The sequence below is a fragment of the Acanthochromis polyacanthus genome, chromosome 23 (genome assembly GCF_021347895.1).
Source record: "Acanthochromis polyacanthus isolate Apoly-LR-REF ecotype Palm Island chromosome 23, KAUST_Apoly_ChrSc, whole genome shotgun sequence".
NCBI classification, from domain to species: domain Eukaryota; kingdom Metazoa; phylum Chordata; class Actinopteri; family Pomacentridae; genus Acanthochromis; species Acanthochromis polyacanthus.
In genome coordinates, this window is record NC_067135.1 from 11476806 (window position 1) to 11501831 (window position 25026).

Here is a 25026-nt window from a genome sequence, read left to right on the forward strand (position 1 = left end):
GGCTTCATATATCAAACACACATCTTCAGCTGCAGGCCCCTTTGACACAACCTCTCTCTGGTCTATTATTGAACATTGCTCCCTCTGACTTTCCTCTTTCTCTGCTGCCACCCCCACCCCCATCCCCCCACCCCCACCCCATAATGATCTGTGTTTAGTCTCTCCCAGCATGAGAATTGGCAAACGCCTACGTGCTGGATGATACTAATTGTCACCGGGGAGAGGGTGGGGGGTGGGTGATTCTCGCTTTTGCTCGCCAATGGTGCCTCGCACACTTAGTTTTAATCAATTAGAGCAAATGAACAAGATGCACTGATGCCAGCAGGGCGAGAGCGATTACCATTTGTCTGCAGGCTCTTTGAGGTGAGCCGAGTCATTTGTTTGAAATAAATAAATAAACACCTTTACCGGCAAGGTAGAGCTGAAGCCCCTCTTTTTTTTTTTTCCCTGCATGACACTTCTGTAATTAATTGGAAGAGTTTGCAATTACACAGCCGATATAACGGGGAAACAGACCTGGACAAAGTTAGATTGCCCTGATCTCATTTCATTGTGATTAAGCTCCATTTAATAAATGTCATAAAGTTCTTAAAATAATGTAGCGAGGCTCGTTCAACCTTTTGTCGAAATTAAAATGTTATCTTCATTTCTGTGTATCGCCTCGGACTGATAAGATTACGACTCCGTGTTCCGTCACGGCGTTGCTTGTTGACACGTGCGTGCAGCTTTATTTAGAGCGATTAAATAGAAACTTGTGGATGCTGGTTATTTTATTAATCTAAGACAGGAGTTGTCAAGGAGGCGCTGTTCGTCATTCTAAGTGGTAAGGCCTGGTAAAGCCTTTCTAATCCAATTCTGATTAACAGGAGAGAGACTGTCCTTCCAACAGCAGCCTTGATGAAGGAATCAGCAGCCAAACCTGGAGCAACTCTGATCCCTCAGGTACAAACTTCATCTTTGTTACTGTCAGTCATGTTTTTGATTAGCGTCATGTAAACCAGTGATATGTGGAGGTTTCTTACAGTTTCTAAGATGTACATTAGAACAACAAGCAATTGGTAGTGTCACGTTTCTTCAGAACTGTGTGGAAATGGCCCCAAAACAGGCAAATATTAAACATTAAACCTATCAAAGTAGCGTTATCCAAGTGTTCCGAAAATCCATTTATATAAACGACCAACACAACATTAGAACTAAAGTAACTGCTGCCTTGAGATGCTTTTCAAATCTTCTACTTACTGGCCGGGTGCACTTTAATGTCCCAATAAAGAGGTAGCTGCACATGGGAATTTTTAACAATACAGTTATTCCATCTTGAGTCATCAGGTTCCTTTTGTTTGGCCATCTCTGATTTGGTTGAAACTTATTTTCTTTATCATAAACTATGGATGTTTAAAATGTTATGAACAATATCTCAGGAACTATTGAAGATGAAAGCCTGAAATTTTCACTGGTATCTGTAACCATGCCATTGATTCAGAATCTGTAATATTGGACAAGTAGGTCAAATAATCTCTGGTAATGGGTTAGATGAAATAAGGACAAAAATTCTGTCATGAAAATTCCATCTTAAAACAAAAATATTGATAATGTAGAAGTCAACCAGTGAGATTATCTGAGACATATGTAGTTAAAGTTACAATAAAACAAAACAAAATGTACAGAATATTTTATTGTGAAATACTTCAGAAAAATGAGTTATTTTTGTTGAACATTCAAAACTGATTGACAAGTAGGCCCACAAAACCTAAAATGTTTATATCTAAGAGTTCAGGTTTTTTTTGAGATGTTTCTTTAAATCTAACTAAGAAAACAACTTTTGAATACTGGCGTATAATGTGGCTTTAGTCACCGTCATTCATTTCATTCCAGCATATAGTAGAAACATTTGGGACCGATCAATCTGTTCATCCTGAACAAGTCCTCAGACTCCATGCAGCTGCTGGGATGACGGATATGCTCATAGTACTGATAAAAGCGAAACTCCAGAACATTGTTTCGCTTGGACAATCTACCAATATTTTCATTTTTCTGGGATAGCTTCAGTTATCAAAATTCAATTAAAACATATTTCTTACTCCGCCAAAGAACACGTCTGAGTTATGTGACAATCGGCATGCGTTTGTCTGTCAGTCTGTTTGTGCGTAGCATTACTCAAAAATGGACTAACGGATTTGGATAAAATTTTCAGGGAAGGTCAGCGATGACAAAAGGACCACCTGTTTAGATTTTGACAGTGATGCAGCTTATAGTCTGGATTCACGGATTTGTTAAAGATTTCTGTATCATTGTGAGATAAGGGCATGGCGTCACTGTAACTATGACAACAAGTGAAAGTATTCAATATTTTGTTTTGCATCATTGTGACATGCAGCTACATTTAGTTAAAAAATATCACTAGTTGACTTCGGCATCATCAAGTATGTTGTTACTAAGCTCAAAGATGGGACATTTCTTGACGATTTTAATCTTCTCGTCCAATATCACATTTCAGGTAAATCGGAGAAGATCAAGTAGGTATTTGATGATTTGAGATGGTATAATTCAGTAGAAAATGAAGAGGTCTTTGTGTGTTGTTCAAGTGTATTTTGGTGATAATATCTAATGATAAACTGCTAGCAAATGAACGATGACTTTAACCCCTGTTGTATCTTTTTTTGTAGGCCTAGTGAGTTAAACCACATTTGTACTTGATTTATTTCACATCCACCCATCCATTTGTGATGTTCACAAGGAGCCAAATCGTTCATTCTCTTATTAAACAGCAGCAGAGCAGGTTCCCCAAATTAAATGCAAAATTTTCTAGAAACGAAATTAAAAAGGATTTTTGTCCTGCAGGGCTGTAATCAGTATTTTAATTATAGCGAGGTTTCAGATCGCAGTGTGCCGATGTTAAACACGTTAAAGCTCATAGTGATGTACTTAAAGAGAATTATCACCTGAGTCTACAGCTCCCGACTGCTCCATTCCATGCTTAGCCGTCCTGCTGGCAAACTCGCTGTTTTGGATCAGTTATTGCAGGTTTAAGGTCTTTTTGCAGGTTTTATGTTCTCTCTGCTTGGAGTGCTTCTTTCCATACGGTTTGATTTTCTTTTCCCTGTAGCTGTCTTTTACATATTCGTGGGTTTGTGATGTTGAGGTAAATGTTTCTTAAATACAGTCAAAGAAAAACTGAGAAATCTGACTCCTATTCTATCCTTCAATCTCCAAATATCACGAAGAACCATTTTTCTTGCTTACAGTCCGCACATAAGTTATCATTTTTGCCTGAACTTCAGTTTTTCTACTTTTCCAGACTTTTAAAATGTGAGAAATTGTAGCAATGAAGCTGGAAATCATGTTGTGCTGTTTGTTGATGAGTCTTGATCATTTTTATCCATGACATGATGAGCAGAAGCCTCTCAGGTGATGGTGCAATGACGATAAATCAAACCCGCTTAATGCGAGCTCCAAAACGCCATAAAAGTAATCACACCTCCACGAGTGACAGCGCGTTTCTCTTTATTAATAGTGAGCCGGCTTATTTTCACAAATAATTCAGTCTGATGTGTCAAACAGATCCATTTACTTCTTCATAAAGCATCAGGCCAGCGGTTGTTAAGCTGCAGTAATTATGTATGAGAGGTTCTGGATCAATAATGGATGCGATGCGTTCTGCAACACTGTCTGGATTGATTCTCACCAAGACCTGGCTTCAGGATGGATGAGGCCGGGGAATTATGTCCACTGATCTGTTACAGTGTTTTTAAATGTCACGTCATCGCGCTCTGTCATTGAAATATTGCATTTTTTTGGGTGTTAAATAACGTGAATTCACCTCCAACGTCTTCCACTTGTGTCCTTTTGAGTTCTACCCTCCGAGTAATTTGATTTATCTGGCCAGATTTGACGGCCTTGGGTGAACTGCTGCGTCACCACGTCCCCGAGGCGGTTTTCCTGGAGAGCATCGGTCAGGAGATCACCTACATCCTGCCCTACGGTGGAGCCAGAGACGGGACCTTTGCCCGCCTCTTCCAAGATCTCGACCGAGCCATGAATGACCTCGGCCTGACCAGCTACGGCATCTCCGACACCACGCTGGAGGAGGTAAAGCCGGCGTGGGATTGACAGCGCTGCCGTGCACCAGCAGAGGAGCATATACTTTCTGCTGCTTTTCTTTGCTTCTTGCTGTAAATTCACTTTACATCACTTTGCTTTGCTTCAATTTGAAACCCCAGGAGTCTAGAATCAATCATTTGCCTCAGATTCCAGTATCGATTTTTCTATTTCTTCCCGTGTTGATGATTAAAGTCGTGCCCGATTCGAGAACAAGATAATTTTCACTGCATTCTGAATGAAGCAGCACCTACAGAAGTGGCTTTAATCTCCATTAAAATCTCAGATAATCCACATTTCTGCTGCTTGCATCACGTTTATGTCATAGATTTAATGTTAATTCATCGCAATGACATAAAACACCATTTTAATTGCAGTTGCAGGACTTTAAATCTTGAAGAGAGAAAGGAATAATACAGAAAATTGCACACATTTTCCTCACAAGCGTTGCGCCGCTAGTAGAATTGGCCCTTGTGGTGTTGTTATCGTCACACATACAGTCTTATTTCTACTAAACAAGTGACTCACGCTGTGTTTTTGCCAAGCAGAGGCTCGTCTTGGATAATAAAGCTGAGTGACTGTTGGCTAATGCTTGTCATGTAACTCAGACATGCATTAGACACTCATGGCCTGCAGGCAGTGTGAATAATTCCTTTTGAATTTTGAAAATTCTACCACAACGCGGTTATTCCATCCATCCGTGTCTCCTTTTGAAGTCCAGATAGACTTCAGTTGAAATGGGCAGTGATTCTCTATTCTGCCGAGCTAATAAACAGGAGCAGATAGAATGGAAGTATCATGCAAATTACTTGTATAATAACGTTTAGTCTCTTTTTTCTTTTTACCTGTATAGTGGAGCTTTTGATGCTGTCAGACATTATTTTCCCAGCGGTGTTTCTTATTTTTTTTAACACAGGTCAGTGTTGAAACAGAGCTGCTGATTTGGAATAAATGTCAGAAAATGTTCACAAATACGGAGATTCATTCCATCCGACACGCGGTTTGAATTAGTAAATAAAGTGAAGGAGGCCGCTTTTCTTCGAGAGGCCGCTTGGCAGGTGTTCAAGGGAAGGTTAGGATCTTTGAATGCACCACCAACCCTGGTGAGCAGAAGCTCGACAGCGATAACTGGCATCTGCAGCAGATCTGCACACAACCTCGGAGCACATTTGGAGTTTATTGAATGCGGGGGAAACAAGCTGCAGTATCATTACTTAGCATTTATCCGGCTTGTGAGTTTCTAACATGTCGGGAGACGTACATAATTGATAATCATTTCTGATTTGTTCATTTTGCAGATTTTCCTGAAAGTGGCAGAAGACAGCGGAGTGGATGCAGAGATATCATGTAAGATATCATGTAAGCACATTATGGGAATGAACAGCTCACTGCAGACCCATATAGTCAACACATCTGCAAAATAACTGCTTGAAATCCTTTAGTTTCTCCCACCCATTTTTTTAATCTACAGTAATCTTAGTGTATTTAATGACATTTTGCCTTCTTACAATGAATATTTTTAAAGTTATAGAGCCTCAAAATTCAAAAGGTGGATCAAACTATCCCTATAGTAAATGGAAAGCCCCCCCTCCCCCAACATTCGATACCAGGATCATCTTCTAGACCGGATTCCTTTAGTGTGTACATTGTTTTCCAAAGCAGCTTCTGGATGTGAAATGCAGAAACAACTTTGGTGTTCTCATGTTTCATAATCTCATTTTTCAAACCAGTTTGCAGCACTCAGAGCTCGTTTCAGAGTCTTTCAGATTCTCCGCTGATCGTGTTCAGTTCTGGTTCTGTCAGTTTGCATCCTCAGATTGTGAACAACAGTGATGATGATGTGTAGTCTTGGTGTTGTCTTTCTGTGAGGCAAGAATTAGGCTGGTTTTAATCCCTCAAGCAAATACAATCTCAGATTTTACAGTTTCAGTGTTAAAATATGTCTGTTTGAAATTACTTGTGTTATTTAATGTCTGAACTCAAATATACCACTAATGTAAAAGACAATATGAGTCACTTTTCTAGCAGTCTGTCCAAAGGTGACTGTGTTATTTCACAGGTAAAAGTCCATTTTTCTTGTTTGTGTTTTTCCACAGAAACACTCGACTTGTTGTAAACACTCAGTGGAAATCCTATTGTGTTTTCCAACTGTCACGACCTGTATTTGTCATTAATCAGCTGCATTGGATAAGTCTCCCCTTTTTTTTTTGTTTGTATCTGTCCCCAAACCAGCTTCACTCTTCAGCTTAAATCTCAAAAATCAGATTTCCTCAAGCACCTGGGTTTGTTTTTTGTTTTTTTTTGTTTTTTACAGGGAATAATATGGCGTGTTGCAGGGGCAGGTAGCTCTTCTTATTGTTATTTATAACCCTAAATTGGGTCAGGCCAAAAACAACATATCTTATTTGTATTCCCACAGCAACAAAGGAGCTGTTGGTGAAAGAAAGAAGCGAATCCAAGAGGAGGAGAAGCAGAAGCAGCAGCAGCAGCAGCATCGCCAGCGTCCGAACCAAAACTGAACAAATCAATGGAATGACTGGCAAGTCCTTCCAGATTTCTCCTAATTACTTTTTAATGAAGGAGACTCAATTAAACACTTGTAAATCTAATTAACAATACAGAACATACTCTGATCATTAATATTTATGCTTGTAGAAGCTCAGTTCTTTTTCTGCTTCTTGTGTAGATTCGAAGGAAAAGTTCTCGAGTAAAGTGGGAGGTAGGTGCTGTTTTTTTTTTCCTGTAAAAGCTTTTGTGCTTCACTTATTAACTTTGGCTTCAATTTGACTGTTTCACCTCAGTGGCCTTTTTGAAAAGAGCGAATAAACAAGAGCTCAAGTCAATTTTCTTCCAGTACATACATTATCTCACCTGGCTTTTCACCTTTTCAATTTTACCTTCCTGGAAAAAGAAAAATCACGGAAAGTGGTTTTCAATCAGAATTTGCTTTATTATCATAATGAGCGCAGTATTCATAGGAGGATAGAAACCAAAGACTCCACAAAGCCTTTATTTGTCGCTCTTTTCCTCCTGAGTCAATTCATGAGATGCACAAAAAAATAATGAGGAATGAGCTGGTGCTGCTTTAAGTTAGATTTGATCAGACCATTAGCGAGCTCAGCAGCTCTTCCACATGCGCATAGATGATGAATAACACCACAGGTTCATGTCCACTCCAGACCTAAAGAAGAACGGCAGCCTCAGCGGGAGGGGATCCACGGTCATCACCGGGTGGAAGCTGATCAGAAGGCAGTTCCTGGCACTTTTTATCAAGCGCTTCCACCACGCCCGAAGGAGCCGCAAGGGACTCATTGCCCAGGTAATGGCCTCCGTCTGTCAGCTTGATGGATTGAAGGGTTACGCTAGTAGGGCTGCATGGGAGGATCAAGGTAGGATTGTGTGAAATACATGTTGGCTCTCCAAATCGGTTAATGGCACAAATGATAGAGTGGGCGAATTTAAAATCTGGGGGGAAAAGTCATCCATCTCCACGGAGTCAATAGTTGAAGAATTTAAGTTGTTGGAAGAGAAAAAGCCACTGAAGGCAGTCTGTGGGTAACAGGATGATGTAACAGCATGTCAGGGAGCTGCATGTAGGGTAATAATCCTCCTCTGCCGTGGCATGTTTCACCTAAAGACACCCACGGGACAGAAGTCAGAGTTTATTGCTGCTCTGCACGAAGATTTTTTTGGTCTTTAGTTTCAATCAGTCACTTTCTGGGACCAAAGAAATGTCAATAACTGACACCACAAATGTTACAGGCTCACACTAGCACTTTTTTCTCTTTCTTTTTCTTGTCTTTTTTCATTTTATAAGCAGGTCATAACTGTCAACTGTTGATTTAATGTTATTTCAATGACTTTTGGTGCTTCATTAAATTACAGATAATGACAATTAAAATCCAAAAAAATAAGAATGAATTTACATGCTAGCTGTACGGATTGTCTACGTCAGAAATCTGTACTTTTATTTTATTTAAATCAACAAAAATATATTAGTTATTCAGATATTTGCCATTATTTAAAAGTTCTACATGTTTAGTATTCAACTATTCATTTTACTGATCTCCTTTATTTTGTTAAATTACAGATATCAACTAGAAAAACAGACTTACAAAATACATGTTTAGTTTTTTTAACAGTGTTTGATCATAAAATTATATAAATTATTGTATTTAACTCAGCAAGAATATTATTATTATTATTATACTGACACAGAATTTTCTCAGTTTTCCCATTTTTAATAAATTAAAGACAATATCAAGTAAAACATGGTGGGGGGAGGACTAATTTTCTGCTTAATAATAAATACCCTTCTATAAAAATATTTTACCAAATTTGTCACACAATGTGTAAAATTACACTGTTGCTGTATTTAAATCAGGTAAAAATATCGTTACTGTACAGATATGTGCCATTATTTGAAAGAATTTTAGATTTTTAACATTAAAGTATTTCACCATGTTTAAGGCCTGATTTTTTGCTGTATTTTGCTTTATTTTATTTATTTTTTGTCATTAACAGAACAATATTTAATAATTTAAAAAAAATCCTTGCATAAGTTTAGATTTATATTATATATTTTGTGGGCTCAAAACAGTTAAAGATGCTGTCGGGTCTCAGCCTTAATAATCCACATTAGTTGGATTAAGTTCTGTCATTTTTATTACTTTGGGACGTTAACTATTATTGCATTATTATTTCCCATAATTGATCAAATTGTAGGCCCTCAGCTTCTAGTATTTAAATGAAAAATCATTGGATCTGTACTCTAGTTTTTTAACTTTTTATGTTATTTCATAGCACTAATCGTCATCTCTTTTATTGCAAAACACGTTGCCGCTATGATTGTTGTATTAAGGGTGCTGTATACAAACTAATTTGACTTGATACATCTGTGTTCAGAGAGAGTCGATGAAAAGTATTTTGTTTCCCTCAGTTTCACCTGATCTCTGTGATTGGCAGCAGAACGGCAAAGTGACACCCGTGATTTGTTTTTCCTTCATTTTGCTGCGTGCTAATCATGCGTTTTCATTAGCTCGGGATTAAATGTGATCGCTTAACAATTACAGAGATGACAGACTGCTATTAGCTTATTAGGTGTGTGTCTATATTATTTTGTTCCTCGTAAACTTAATTTCAGAAGTCAAAGCCAATAAACGGGCATAATTTAAACGAGTCAAAACCAATTTTGGGAAGTAGCAATTTTCTAGGTACTTACATTTTTTTTTTCACTTCAACTTCTAAAAAGTGGTTTAAATCCTATTGACAGTGTGTGTGTGTGTGTGTGTGTGTGTATGTAAATATCGTGTATCAGTTATGACAGCAGCCATTGTGCCGCAAAAGCTCACCCTGAGCTCCATAAGGGGAAATAAAGGAGGAATAGTGAGCCAAAGAAACAACCTTTGTGAGGTGGTTCTTGTAATTTGCTGCAGCACCAATCCTCATTAGTCACTGTCAATCTGGAACGTCCCTCTTTAGCGAGGACGCCGAGCAGGATGGAGGGATAAAGTGTGCCAACGTGTACGTACAAGGATGCACATTGTCTGCAAGGGCACACCTCCTACCTCTTCCTCTTTATTCATTTGGCTAAAGGTTTCTTTTTTCTCTTTTTTTTTCTCCATCGCCTTCGTGTCAACAGCTCCCATTGTCGGCAGATATGATTGTGCTGTGAGGTAATCTCCTCGAATACAAGCAGTTAGCGGGAATATAAAAGAGATTACGACGCCAAACACAAAAGGAGTGATTTATGGGGCTGGAAGTAGGGGACAGGCGAGACTTAGCAATGTCAGGGAGTTGTTGGTATCTGATATGTGCCAAAATCTGAAAGATAAATGATTTCTATTAGGGATTGAACAATTTTTTTTAAATTACAGATAATTTTTAGCAACATCACAGTGTAAAAGTATAAATTCACACACTGACTTAAAGAAAAAACAGGCCAGAACTGTAAATATCTTTCAAATATCCATCAAACATCTGTCGTAAACACAGTTTACGTTGTTTAAATCAGTTAAATATGTTATTATTTTGCAGATATTTGCTGTTATATTCACTATTTTTACAGTTTTTCAACCTTCCAGTATTTCAGTTTTTTAAACATATCACTTTACAATGTAGGAAACTGCCAATACAATACAAGTCTACAAAAGATTTTAAAAAAAGAATTAAAAAATGCTCGTAGGGGATCCATAGAATCCTATATTCAGCAACCTATTTTACAGATTTTCCCCAATTTTGTTAAATAGCAGATAATATTTCAGAACATAACAAGTATATAAATTTATATATTGAGTTAAAGAAAAAAGCGGCCAAAATTCTCAATATACATCAAAAACCTGTAGTCTGCATTTAAATCGACTAAAGAGTGATTATTTTGCAGATGAGTGCTGTCATTTGAAAGAAAAGAATGTGTACACTTAGTATTGAGAAATGGTAAATATAATTAACAGAAAATGTTTGTACTTTACCATAAAAAAGACCCTAAACTGTTAATAATTTCCACATTAATAAGGTGTATTATCTGTCGAACCAAATTCATAAAATTTGCCGTTCTTTGGTGCGAATGTGAAGCCAGCGTTGACTTAGCATTGGTTAGCATTAGCATGACTACAATTCAGGGAGTTTCTGACTGAACTGTAGTCAGTGTTTACAGAGAGCAAATAGGAGACAAGTATGGAGACGAGCTGTATTTTTACAGATTTTTTGCAGATTTTTTTTTTTTTTTGCAGTGTTGGAACTGCCAATACAGTACACCAATCCACATAATATAACAATAAAACATGAGGACAAAAGTTGCTCATAGGGGATCTGTGTTGTGGCGGGGGAGTTGAAAGGTTGCGGTGTTTGGAGAATCATTGTACTGTGGTCCCTCACCATATAATGATTCACTTTTCCCAGTCTCACTCTAACGCGGATTTTTGAAATGCATTTATCTAATTTTGTATCGAGGATTTTGTGGTATATAGGTATTATTATTTGAATTACTTTTGTGGTAAAATAAGCATTTTTTTAGCAGCAGTTTACTCCATCTCCCGTGTATAGCAGCGTTCAGCATCTCTCCTTATCCATTTCACATCGTCGTCAGATCGTTGCTCTGCGGTGTTGTGTTTTAGTGAAATTTTCCCAAAAAAATGTATTTATTTCAATCCCTACGATGTCAATCAAATGTTCTGCACCTTCTAAAGCTTCTGGCACTGAACCCAAGAGCCAGAGGAAGATGCTTTGATTGCAGAAAATGTTGAACTCCTTAAAATATATCTAAATAATATAATAAACATAAGGTCGCTACTTTCGCCTATTGGTTCTGTAACCTAACCCCCACAATGGACGAGGGACCACCGTATCTTGCTTGTGAGTTTTTAAACACCATTAAGGCCAGCATCAGTACAAATATCCTGTTATCCACTTAAAGGCAAGGTGCAGCAGTAAAGCTGTTATAAACAAATGGAATTGGATAAATTATTGCTGAGACAATACCCTCAATCTAATGAGGCGTTTGACTTTGCAAGAAAATATAAACACATCTTAATCACGCCTCTTTTTGCACATAATCCCATCCTCTTCTTTAAATCCCCGCTAAACTCCAGAATGCGATAAACTCATGCATTGTTCATGGGGCGCTTTAGCTTTGTGAGCATAATGACTTTATTTTTTTGCAGATTTCTCTCAATGGAAAAAGAAGCAGCTGTCACCTGCAATTACTGCAGAGAAAGAGGGAGCAACAGAACAGGAATAGTTCCTTTCTTTTCCGTCTTTATCTTTCCCTCCGAGCACATTTCCTCGGCCGAAAGCTCCGCGCAGTAAATTCAGGGTTTTTCAATTGCAGCATCTTGAATTGGCCTTGGCAAATTGCGCGGCCTGCAATTAATCAAACGTATGCAAACCTCTCCTTTGCTCGCCGAGCGCGCCCCGAACTGTGAATGATTAAACAGTAAAGATATCTTCACACCCCCCCCGCTGACCTTTTTGTCAGCTCTAACAATGTAATGAAAAGAGAATTACATGATGAAGAAAAGAGGATTGGACTGGGGAGAGTGGAGGAGGGGCTTTTAACGTCTGTTTAAAAAAAAACAAACACTAAAGACAAGTGAATGGCGAGAAACTAATTATATGTGAGTGGCCAGATGATGGTGGCAGTGTTGGAAGTGTTTAATCAAACTCATAAAGCAGCAGAAGAGCCCAAACATGTTGGCGGGCAGCCGATTAATGTACACACATTATTTCACTGCTCCCCTGTTATTGTCGTTATGCATTTTTTAGCACGTAATGACAGTCAGGAGGCTCGGGGAGGAACGAAATTAATCTCTCACTGACTGTTTGAGTGCTGGAGTGGTTAAACATGCATCTGTATCACCCGTACAGGCATCATGAAGACGTTTTTTTTATGTTTTAAAAGAGACCAGCTGTACTGTTACTCCTCATAACTATCACTGTAACATAGCAATGGTCATAAAATGAATGACTGATTAAACACACTACTGCTGCATTTTGCCTCCAATAATTAACCAAATGCAAGCTGAAAGTTGGGCTATTTCATTACAAATTAAAAGAAAATTCTGCACTCATTGGTTCAACTGTTAGGATAAAAAAGATTCAGCTGCAACCACCAGTCACATGACAAAGATTATTGGCTGAACTGTAACGTAGCCGTGGTCAGGAAATAATCCACTTTGTTTGCACATTTCAAGTGTCATCCATACTGCTGTTTTTTTGCCTCCACGATTTAGTCAAGAAGTTTTTTGCCGGGAAAATGAACCAAATCCAAGCCTAAAATTTACTGAAATCGCTTTATTCCACATCCAATTTAAAAAATAACAAATGATATACTGTTTACTTTAACCAGATTCTGTAAAAAACTAAAAATTCTGCCTTCATCGGCTCAACTGTAAACTCAGCTGCAACCAGCAGTCATTGGACATAAATTCAGCCACTTTTCGGTTGAACTGCAGGCTGTGTATATTGTTGTTTTACATTTTTTAGCACATAATGAGGCTAGCTGTAATTTCATCCCTCATAGCTGTCACTGTGACATAACAGTGGTTATACAGTGAATACGAATTGTTTCTACAGATAAAATTTCATACATACAGTTGTGTTTTTGCATTTTAGGAATCTGTAATTTTAGATTTTGTCAGGAAAATGAACCAAATCGAAGCTTAAACTTGCAATATTTCCTGTCTTACTTACAAATGTGTGAAACATTAGCTGTTTGCTTTAATGAGATTCTGTTAAAAAAAAAAAGAAAATGACTTTTTCACTTTTTCAACTCAACATTTCACTTTTTTTAAGCGATAGACAGTTTGTTAATCCCGAGGGCAATTCAAGTGTTCAGCAGCTTACATACAACAACATAAAATAACAAAACAGTAAGAAGGGTCAAGGTCAAGATTTGAATGATGAAATAATCTGTTATTGGCTGTTTGAGTGCTGAATGGAAACAGGCATCTTATGAAAACATAACACATTTATATTTCGTCTTTTAAAGGAGGCCAGCTGCTATTCTATCCCTCCTAACTGTGTGACTGTATTTTAAAATGGCAGTGGTTCTACAATCAGTGCTGCTTGTTTCTACAGATATGTGTCTGGATTATTCACCCTGTAAAAACTATTAAGATAGTTCTGCTTTGTTTGTTTTCGTGCAGGTCTGCATCCCATAAATCATGCTCTTTGCCGATTGCTCCTCCCTAACTCTATTGAAATCTCTTTCTGTATCATTTTGCTTCTGAGGAGTTTCAGATGTGGCAGGATAAATGTCTTAAACAGAGAAGTGACAGTTTATAATGAGGTATTTTGCCTTTAAATTTGTCTCCGTCCTCCTAGGTGGTCTTGCCTGCTGTTTTTGTGTGCCTGTCTCTGATCTTCTCCCTCATCGTCCCGCCGTTCACTGAATATCCAAGTCTGGAGCTGCAGCCGTGGATGTACGATCTGCCTCAAACCACCTTTTATAGGTAACTGCATTAACATACAGAATATATATATAATGAATGTATTATAGCGTTTTAACCCAGCTCATGGTGTTCCGTTTAGATGTGAATGTTAACATGTGATGTTACTTTAACCCCAAAATCTGCCATGAGGTTCAAAATGAATGATATACTTTTTAAAAAAATCTTCACAATTTTGATCTTTTCAGAGCCATAACCTGTAAAAACAGAAACAAATTTCAGGGATCCTTGAATTTGTCATGCGTTACTTGGAGTTTTAGCGGAAAAATTAGCCGAATCCCAGCTTGAAAGTGCAATATTTTATTAAAATCCCTTTATTTTACATGTTATTTGAACTCTCTGAACCCAAAAATCTGCCAATGGCTTTGAAAGTTGTCATTTTTAAACTGTCATCAAAATTGTTACTTTTTTGAGCCACAACAGAAACAAATTTTAGTGATTCTTGAACTTGTTTTGTCTGCAAAATGAACCGAATCTGGGCTTAAAATTGTGATATGTAATTGAAATCACATTTCGTGTTTAAAAATGTGACAGTTTGACTGAACCAGATTATCTAAAAAACTGAAAATTTGCCACTCTTTGGCACAACGGTGAAAAAAATTGTGCCTCAGCTGCCATTAGCAGTCACCTGACTAACATTCAGGGAGTTTCAGGTGAACTGCAGATAATGTTTACACAAATCAGACAGGAGACAAATTGTAAATGGTTAAATATCTATTGTAAGTAGTGTCACCATTATTTCAAATATTTGTGGTACCTGAAACACTTCATTCCATTGTTTATCAACTTTAGCAAACTAAGTAATCATTTTGATTTTTTTATGTATAATAGCATGATAACTGTGTCATCTAACACCAAAGACTTTTGTATTTTCTCTGTACTTAAAGCTATTATTGTGCCGTTTCCATAGAGCTGCAGGACTTTATAATGCAGTGAAAACTGAGCTCAGACTAACAACAATGAAAAAAACGCCCAGAAACTGTTCAGAGGCACAAGTTTAATAACTGCACTGCAGAGTTATTGACCACAACAGCAACAACAATAAGGTTGCACTGTTTTTAGAAACAGAATCAACACGACTCTTCTAACAAATGACCTTTACTGTTAACACAGGCAAAGGCTGTGTGAATAATTTAAAGGAGCACCGGATCGCTGTAGTAGCAAACATGGCCGAAGAGATGAACAACAGACTGCAACCCCGTTGGAAAGTTTAAACTTCAAAGGCACAGAATCAAAGCGAAAAGATGTCATACAACTGTGCTCGCTGTTTTATTGGCAGGAGAGTTTTGCATTGCTGCGGTCATCAGTCTGGACACTGTCCATTACTTGGCTGCAGCTTGATATTGCTGACAGACAGTGAGAACAAACACAGCACACTGATATGCAACTCTTTCACAAGAATCTCAAAATATTAGGTAGAACACGTATCCCTGTATGTGCACATATGCTGCGTGTGACACTTATTTGTAAGACTAGTGACAAGAATTATTTCCCAGCATGATTTGTGGGTGAAACATCTCCATGTTTACTGCAGTAAAGCTGCAAATTGCTGCAGCGTGACCTGTCTCTCTGTGTAACAACAGCACTGCTGTAAACATTGCATTGAATTCTAACGTGCATCACCGGTTACAGCATCTGTCCAAATCATCAAACTAATCTTGACACTGCATTCATACCGCTGTCGCTGCTTATCCAGTCGGCAGGAACTTCATTTCCCCTGGAAGCACTTTGTAAAATATTCACTTTGAGGATGTCAAGACACAATAAATGCAGCCTCATGTGAAACTGGTTTATTCAAGATAGAATCTAAGCGCTCGGTCACAATGAGAAGCTGTTCACGGTGTACTTGCATGCTGTGATTTGATGTGATGTAATATAAACCTGCATTCTAGTCACAATTCATTCGTCGTTTCTTAGTCCAGGTCCCCTGCCTTAAAGACATGAGCTCTGTCTGGAGGTCATTAAGTGTAGCAGAAGTCATTGTCATGATCCCCTTTGCTAGCTAAACCCTGAGACTGCTTTCTGCTTGTTGAAGTTAAATCCTCCTATCTTCGATGCTAGCTCATTAGCACAGCAGATTTGGGTACATTTGGGCAAAATCAGGTCATATGCCTCCCAGTTTCTTGTCTTCAAGTTAAGCCATCGTTGTTTTGGCTATTGCTTCATTGTAAACATACAGATTATGGATGTCCTGAACTAGTGTCACACATTATGATTAGGGCCGATCATACCACATTTTTGAACTGAGTAGTGTATGCACTGAGCTAAGCCCAATTCATGGTTTATATCCGCTTCCACACAGGCATAATATACCAGCTGTGCTCAGAGGACATTAAGCATAATATGACTCTGTCATGGTGCCTGTTGCTAGCTAAACCCCCAACATGCTCTCTGTTAGCCAACAATGAATTGTCTGAAGTCTGAGTGAAACTCCCTCTAGTCTCTGCAGTATTAAAAAGTAAGAGGTTCCACCTGGTAGTCCAGCCAAGTACAATGTCTACAACACATTTTCTCGTATGGATGAATAAAATACAGGTTTCTGTATCATTTTGAGCTTTCGGAACCCCAGTACATCCTGTGTTCTTAGTACAAACTTTAAAACAGTGTCCTCCTGGTTTATGACCACCTACATAACATTAAGGGAGAGTTTGGATTCTTAATGCATTGCAATGCTCTTCAGTTGTCAAATGAATTGATTTAAAAGATTTTAGTGACTTTAGGGCAATTGAAGCGTGTATTATCTCAGAAAATGTCATCAGATTGGGACTCAGTTTTGGCAGATTATGAAAATTAAATAACTCCAATTAGATTAGGGGCAAAAACACATGAGACTTCATGTAATTACTTTTGATATATTTCACTTAATGAACTGGGTGTACCCTCCTTCATCTCTGCTCAGCTTTACTAATTAATTGTATTTTTTTTTTTTTTGCAAAAACTTAACAATGGATTTATTTTCCATGTTCAAACCAAATTCTCCTTGAAATTTAAAGTGGAAACAACAATACTGTTACAAAGTGAAAACTTGACACGTGCTGGAAGCTGTTTGTGGTCTATTAAGCTGTTTAATACCTTAAAAAATTGCAGTCTTTCAGTGGATTCATTCATACTGTAGTGAGCTAATCTGGGTTTATAAACAAGACAAAAATGCAACAGTTGTCTTGCTTGATCCACACACTCAGGCACATCAGCTTTTTTTTTTTTTTTTTTTTTTATACATCCATGAAGAACAGCTAAAGCGGGTATTCTCGGTCTCTTTCTGCTAAAGCATTTAAATGCAGCTGTGTCTCTGTCCATGGTGCTGAAACACATGTTCACTCTGCTTCTTGCTCGCTACAATTCATTCAGGTCTCTTTCCACAGTGCTGAAACCTTCCAACCTGGTCCTTAAGTTTCAATCTTCAGTGGCTTTTACCCGCTTGAACAATAAGATATAATATAGAAACACCTTACATTGATATAAAATGACCACCTGTAGTGACACTTAATAGTTAATTCAGCTTATTTTTTCAGAATAACTTAACAATAGGGTACATTTTTGGTCAACGTCAAATCCCGGCTCTCAAACAAGAGTTCAACTTTCTTTAATGGCTTTTTGAACCTGCTTCTGAATGGATTTATTTGATTGTCATGCATTCACTATTTAAACTGCATACTTCTTGAGAGTTCTTGGAAACTAGATGTGCGGTGGATTGGACACCCTGGTCTTTTCCCCTTTTTCAAAACCCCTCATCGATAATGGCGGTGTGATTTTAATGCCTTTCCTCTAAAGAGTTCAATCAAAGTAGTATTGTTCAACTTATAAATGCCCATGACTCATGTTTTAGCTGATTGAAGATAATGATTAACGTTATTCAGAAGCTTTGAACCCCTGCTTGCTTAAATAATAATATAGCTTAGTTACCATCTGCATTTTTTAGTTTTTGGTTAACTTTATATGCCTTTGTTCAATAAAAAAAATGGAGTGACCGTACAGAAAGCTCTTGTTGGTTTATATTCTTCAAAGAGCTTGTTTCTGTGTTATGTAGCCTTCATTTGACTTTCCTCTGATATCGTCTCAGTTCTTACGTCTCTGATGTTTCATTTTGACTCGATGAACTATTCATTAGTTCCACTGTTTCTGTGTATATGCACAAGTCCTCATTTTGTGCAGTGGTTTTATTATCTTGAATAACATGGTAACCCAGCCATTGTTAATTGCAAAACAGATGGCTGCACATAATCCATTTTTACAATCGGACCACTTCAATTGCACTCACTGGTGGCCAAGCCAATGACCGAGTGACCTTCATGGAGACGTCGCTAAATGAGACAATGAACACTGTATTAATCCAAATGACTGGCTGGGCTGTGGCCACTGCTGGCAGAAAGCCATCACAGTCTTTATGAAACACTGTGTTTTAACTCCCACAGCACCCTTAAGATAAAGGGCAGAGTGTGTGTGGTTAGTAATGAGAATGAAATTGGAAAGGGAAGATTGTTTAACTGAGACACGGGCCTCAGATACGTACGGGACGCCCAGATAATAATGAAAGGCTTTACTGTACGCCGAATCCTGAACAGATTGGCCACAAGAACATCACTCTACAGTCAATAGGATTTATGTTTTGACAGAAAACGGGACTGATAAACTTGTAATGATTTTTCTCTGTCTTGATTAAGCTCGGCCCGGTGGTGTGCGCCGTCACTATCCAGCATTTACTTAAAATGCACCACATCCGATCCCCCGGTGTACAGCGTCTTCATTTCCTGTCAGGCCTTCTTGAATGTCAAGATATGTTTAAAATTAATGATCAACTAAACTCCTGCGCTTTTGCTATTGTCACAAACAGATTGGATGACTTGTAAAATCTTCATCAATTATGCCGAGAGACAGATCAGAGGACTTTAGAAATCCTACCTGATTGTGATGGAAAATAGATTACAACACTCATTGTGACAGGTCTTTGTATTGCAAATACAATGAGAGAACTGCATAAGTGTCATCAAACTGACTAACAATATTTATATATATTTCTCCCTGAAGAGATTTTAGACCTCTGCAATTAAAATATTACCTTTCCAGTGTGCCACCAGTCAAAACAGACTAATTTTGTTGTGAACTCATCTGTTATTGGCTGTTCTGTCTTCCCTCAGCAAATGTATGATCTCAGCACAGGACCTTAAAGATGTCAAGCATTTTTGTGTTAGTAAGGCCACACAGATTGTTCCATAATCAGATGAATATTGAATTAGTTCCTCCCCTCGGAATTCCTCAGAATCAGCTGATTTTGTTTTAATGCACATTAACTTTAGTATATTTAATGAAGCCATGCTAAATTTTACCTTCATATTATAAATATTTCCACAGTTACAGGACCACTAAAGTACACAGGAACAGGTTTAAATTTTGCTTTTGTTTTTATTTTGCACAGTTTCTTTGGAGCATTTTTGAGCCTCATAGCATCATATGTGGAGAACACAGGAAAAAACACATTTGTGTTGTGTTAAAAACTGCAACCAAATCAGTTTTGTATCCAATGCAGATGGAAAGCTCCATTCACAAGCATGAAAATAGGTCTCTATTTGAAAAAATATCTTGATTCAGACGTAGAAATGCAAGCGAAAATTAGACCTCTCATTGTCTATATTTTTTCTGATCTAACACCGATCACACGTTATGAGCCTTGATAGTTTACCCAAAACACTTTTTTTTTTTTTTTTTTTAAGTTTTCTCTGCTGAATTATCAGAAAACAGAAACACATCCAGGCTACCAATGATTGTTCATATGACTCTATATCATAGACATTAAACTGTTGCATTTTCACAGCTCAACCCCTGATACATCCCACAATATTGATCATTAAACTTGGCTGAAGAGTAACCAGATTTGGTCTTAAGATTGTGATACCTGCAGTGGATGTGAAACTGATTTGGTTGCAGTTTTTAACAGAACTCAAATGTGTTTTTCAGCTTTGAATTTCCACATTTATCTGCTGTACTGATGAAGTTATGAGTTCAAAAGTGCTGGGAAAAATCTTATCTTTATATACTTGAACTGCCTGTAACTCAAAAGTATTCATTGTGTGAAGGTAAAACTTTGCATGGCATCTTTAAATATACTGAAGTTATTCTACATTTAAGATCAACTTTTTCTGAGAGGATCCACTGATTGATTCTGACCTTTAAACTTCACTTTAACCAATCAAAGCTGCAGTACATTTGACACAACACACCTTATACTCCATTTTTATCCACTAATTTCAAGTTTTCTTTTTGTTTTACTTCTGCACTTAATGCTTGCTGGTCTGTTTTGTTGACATTTGATTGAAGTGACGTGTGGAGCTGCTGTGAGAGACAAAATCGCACAGTGAGATGTTTGAGAACAGCCTTATAATTACTATTTTCTCAATATTTACAGCAACGATCTGCCAGAAAGTGTGGAGGTGTCCCAGGTGGTGGAAACCTTGCTGAACAACCCTGGATTTGGGACGCGCTGCATGAACGGCGACCCTATACCGTAAGTATTTACAAGAACCGGCACCATACATCCATGCCAACTGGTACCGCTAATGTAATCAAGCTGGGCATGTGTGCTCAGTAGTTCCACACCTGCCTCTTTCGAGAAATCCTACTGCAGACACAGAACAAGCCGTAAGAAGGGAGAAACAAAAAGGATTGGAACGGAGCGCTCGCTGCATGATTTTGAAAACCAATTTGCAAGAACAAATTTGATCAATAAATAATTAGCTTTTCACACATGCTCTATATAATCCCGATCAGAGGAGGTTGAATAAGGATTTCAAACCTCGAAATGAAATGGAAATATTGCAGAGCTTGGATGGTTCACAAATGCTGCCAACGGCTTGTTGTGCTCAAACAAACTGCACAGCTTTTACTTCAGCGGTTTTATCATTAAAAAAAACACTTTGCTGATGACTGACGTTCATACTATTAAAGAAAAGCTATAATTTTATTTAGTGTCAGTTCAGACAGAATTCAGAAATGATGCACAATTTCAAATTGACAATATATAGACACCTGTGTACATCACTTTTTGTGGTCTGTATCACCATTTTGTCATCACAGTAGCAAAAACTGAAATCTTGTCCTGACATGCTTTCCACACATTCAATTTTACTGATGTTAGAGGCCTCCAAAGTTGATAAAATGTCAACCAAAGACTACGAAATATGGATGAGTTCATATGTAATATTCACTTACAGGAACCATCTAGGTCCCAAATTCCATTCTGATTGAGACATTTTGCACATACTGTATTTCCATTTTCAAGGGTGAATACTTCTGAATTTGTCCTCTGCTGGAGCCGTTTGATAATTTGTATTTGCTGGACACAATTTTGTCTGTATCCTATGTTTCATTTTGTCAAAATATCAAAAAACTGGAACCTTGTCTTGACATACCTGCCAAATGTTTGATTCTGCTGATGTAAAAGCCACAAAAGTTGGTGAAATGTTGAAAAGACTGTGTTTCAAGGGCCCAAATACCACCCCCATTTCAAAATGTAGCAATTTTTTTTTGGGTCATTTTCAATGGCAAATAATGAAAAATCTCACTTCTGCTGGAGCCATTCAATTATTTGGATCTGCTGGAAACAATTCTGTCTGTCTTTACCAAATATCAAGGCTGTGGGCGTTTTATTTCTGGAGATATTGAACGCTTTATATGTCTTCCCAGGTGAGATTAGTTTTTTCGAGGAAGAAAATACAAAAATTCCTAAGTCAGACTATATTGGAAATTCTCAAGATTCTATTACCAAAACTACTACCAAAAATATTTGGTAGTAGTTACTTTTTGACCCTAAGGAACATATTTATGAAGATTGAAAATGATTTAAGAAGATTCAGAAACATATTTCCTGCATTTTGTCTGAACTGAAACACGCTGGCCAAGACTAATAGCATAATGTTTTGATTTCCATGAGATGTAGTACAGATATGTTTGATTTGAACTGTTGCTTTAAGATCAAAAACGTTAGAAAACTGCTCATATTCCCATGGACTTTAACTATGGTTTGTGTGAGCTAATTTTAGCATGCTAACACATGAAACTAACATTAGCGTTCAATGATTTTTTTGCCTTTTTTCCCCCATTTTCACGTGCCAGTATTTTACAAATCTGACTTGTGCATGAACAATTTGATCATTTGCAATTGCTTGTTTTGTCTGTATTTTTAACTAGTTTCCTGTCTGTAGAAGCTTTATGTCTGGAGATAATGAACCCTTAAAATGGCTTCAAAAATTATAATAAATAATATAATATAATAAATTACAAAGCACAGTTTTGGATGCTAAATTACAATAAAGTAAAAATTGCTCCCTAAAATGACACAGACTGACCTTATAGAGCATGATATCCAATTAATATATCCAATAAAATCCCAATTTTTCCCTACAGGAATCTACCTTGTACCAACAGTCGCTCTGATTGGTTCACTCCCCCTGTGGACCAGTCGGTCACTGACATCTTCCTCAACGGGAACTGGAACATGTCGAACCCGTCGCCGCCCTGCCAGTGCAGCACTCCTCAGCGGACCTTCATGTTGCCTGAGTGTCCGCTTGGTGCAGGAGGCCTCCCGCCGCCGCAGGTGAGTCTCTTCAGCCTGGATGGTAAATTCATGGTCATAAGATTCATCATCTGCAACAGTGAAAGTGTCCGTCTGAGGGCCCCTGAGCAGCACGCTGTCGATCCGTAGCTGTGAAATACATCCACTCGCTGAATATGTGTCAGAAATAAACTGCAGCAGGAGAGCGGAGTGGTCTGAACGTAAAAAAATAAATAAATCAGTGACACAACAGTACAATAAAAATGCTTATCATGGGAGCTTTTGGCTTGCGGTCTGAAAATCCCAGTCAGCATCATTTTGATTTGAAAACGTAAAGGTACTTACTAACAAGGAATTTGCATTGCAGTGCAAAATGTAAATCAGCCTTTTGTGCTGCCTCCCTTTTGTGAAGCAGCGTGCGCGCATGAAAGTGGGACCAAAATTGATTCGGCCGAAAATACTCTGAATTGGCCATTGCCGGTGATTCAGCCCCGTTCCACATATCTGCTCGAAAAGTTCAGTTAAAATACACCCCTAGTGTGTCCTTTATCTCTCTCAGGTGAGTACCAACTTTTCACCTTGTAGCGTCCCTCAAGACATTTCATTGGCAGCACAGGACCTCACCTTTTTCTGCATCCTCCACAAGTCAATAGCAATCCCTAATAGGTCATTACTTCAACAATAAGCACAGCAAAATGCAGCTCGGGCAGATGTTGCCCACTCTGACCTGAAGAGCTTTGATCCAGGTCGGGATCGATAGGCAAGTTAGGGACCCCCGTATCGCCGCCCGCCACCCTCCACCTGCCGACTGAGCCAATCACGACGCAGAGAGAAAGCGGTGCCTCATTTGGAGCTAAATGATTCACACTGCTGTGTCCCAATGATAATGAGAAATCTAAGCCGAGGAGAGAATAGATGGAGAAGCTGCCACCGCCACTCCAATGTCATTTTATTAGAGATGGCTTTGTCTGTTTACTCAGGCTTTGTGGCATGTCCCTGCATTTTAAGTGATTTGCATTTGAATGCGACATAGGCTAACTCCACCTCAATCTGCCAATATTTTCTTCCTCTTGGAGATGAAGAGGGTTCAGATTTTCTCTCTCAGATGGAAGAAGGAAGAGACCAGTCCTGAGATTTAGCTGTAACACGGCATTAACGTTTGGATAACAGTCGCTATTTCACAAAGGACAAGACATACAACTGATATGCGGTCATGTTTTTATTATTATTCCAATTTTTCTGCGGGAGCTGCCGAGCATGTGTGTTGCTATGATAATGCAAAGTCATGCTGCAGGTTGGATTTCACTCCAGACTGTTTGGCAGCAGCTTGTAAATCATAACAGATGACTTCATCACACTAGAACAGAATTTCTGCAGATTTTTTTTTTTTCTACAACAACTTTCAATCGGCACCCAAAAATCAGTATTTGAAATGAGTTGCACAGACTGGTTTGTGGGCAGCCTTTGGTATAACTGGATTTCAGATTACAGTGGGAGGGTATGGCAGCAAATCCTGTCTGCAGGTAGGTGTAAAGAAGTAAATATGAGAATTGTTGGCCCGCTGAGGCCTCGTCTACACTAATGTGGATATTTTACTTGAATTCTTGAAGGTCTACATGAACATATTTATAAAATATCTCCATAGATATATGGACTCGAACAAGCATGCCAGATGTCTACATCAACAATACATGAAATACCAAAAAGCACTGCCATTTCTTATTTTTTACAAGACTTTAATCTGCGAATTCTGTGGAACAAGTAATCCTGGGCAAAACAGACTGTAATAGTGCAGCAGTGCGAAATTGAGTTTTATATTTAAACTCATCTATACTAGGGATGTCTCATATTGGCTTTTTTTTTTTTTTGCCAATAACCGATATGCCCATATTGTCCAACTCTCAATTTCCGATTTCGATATCAGCTGATACCGATATATGTGGGCATGGAAATAATTCTAAACCACAGACATATTATTAGTCATGCACAACAAGCTTGTAACTGCAGCTACACTTGTTTACACGCTTCACGACACAGTTTGATGATGTGATCATTTGGTAATCAGTTTTCATGATAGGCAAAAAAAACGGTAACAATGTTGACTGATATTGCAAGTTTCTGCCAATATCGTGCCGATAATATTGGTGGGCCGATATTGTCGGACATTCCTAATCTATACCGTTGTTGTTGTTGTTGTTTCTGGTGCATTACACAAAGCAACCACGTGCATGTGCAGACTGAGGTGTAAGCTTTTACATGTCCATATGGATACACAAAAACCTTAGTATTTAAAAAAAAAATAGCATTTGCAATGAATGAATGCTGTAATGTAGAGATAAATGTGTGTTTTACAAATTATCCTCATTAGACTGTGCTCACACCACATGAATTTCAGGTTGATTTAACACAGACAATGGGCGGAAAAATTAGTTTGACAGA

General features: G+C 38.1%; 1 protein-coding gene across 1 annotated transcript in view; it reads left to right on the forward strand.

Moving 5' to 3' along the window:
• Positions 1-25026, forward strand: part of LOC110956887 (phospholipid-transporting ATPase ABCA1-like) — a 218153-nt gene that overhangs the window by 80327 nt on the left and 112800 nt on the right. The window contains exons 24-32 of the mRNA XM_022202644.2: positions 867-942; positions 3884-4086; positions 5394-5442; positions 6515-6634; positions 6782-6814; positions 7275-7414; positions 13918-14045; positions 20443-20541; positions 22440-22629. Coding sequence (XP_022058336.2) covers positions 867-942; positions 3884-4086; positions 5394-5442; positions 6515-6634; positions 6782-6814; positions 7275-7414; positions 13918-14045; positions 20443-20541; positions 22440-22629 — 1038 coding nt within the window. The remainder of the gene's footprint in view (positions 1-866; positions 943-3883; positions 4087-5393; positions 5443-6514; positions 6635-6781; positions 6815-7274; positions 7415-13917; positions 14046-20442; positions 20542-22439; positions 22630-25026) is intronic.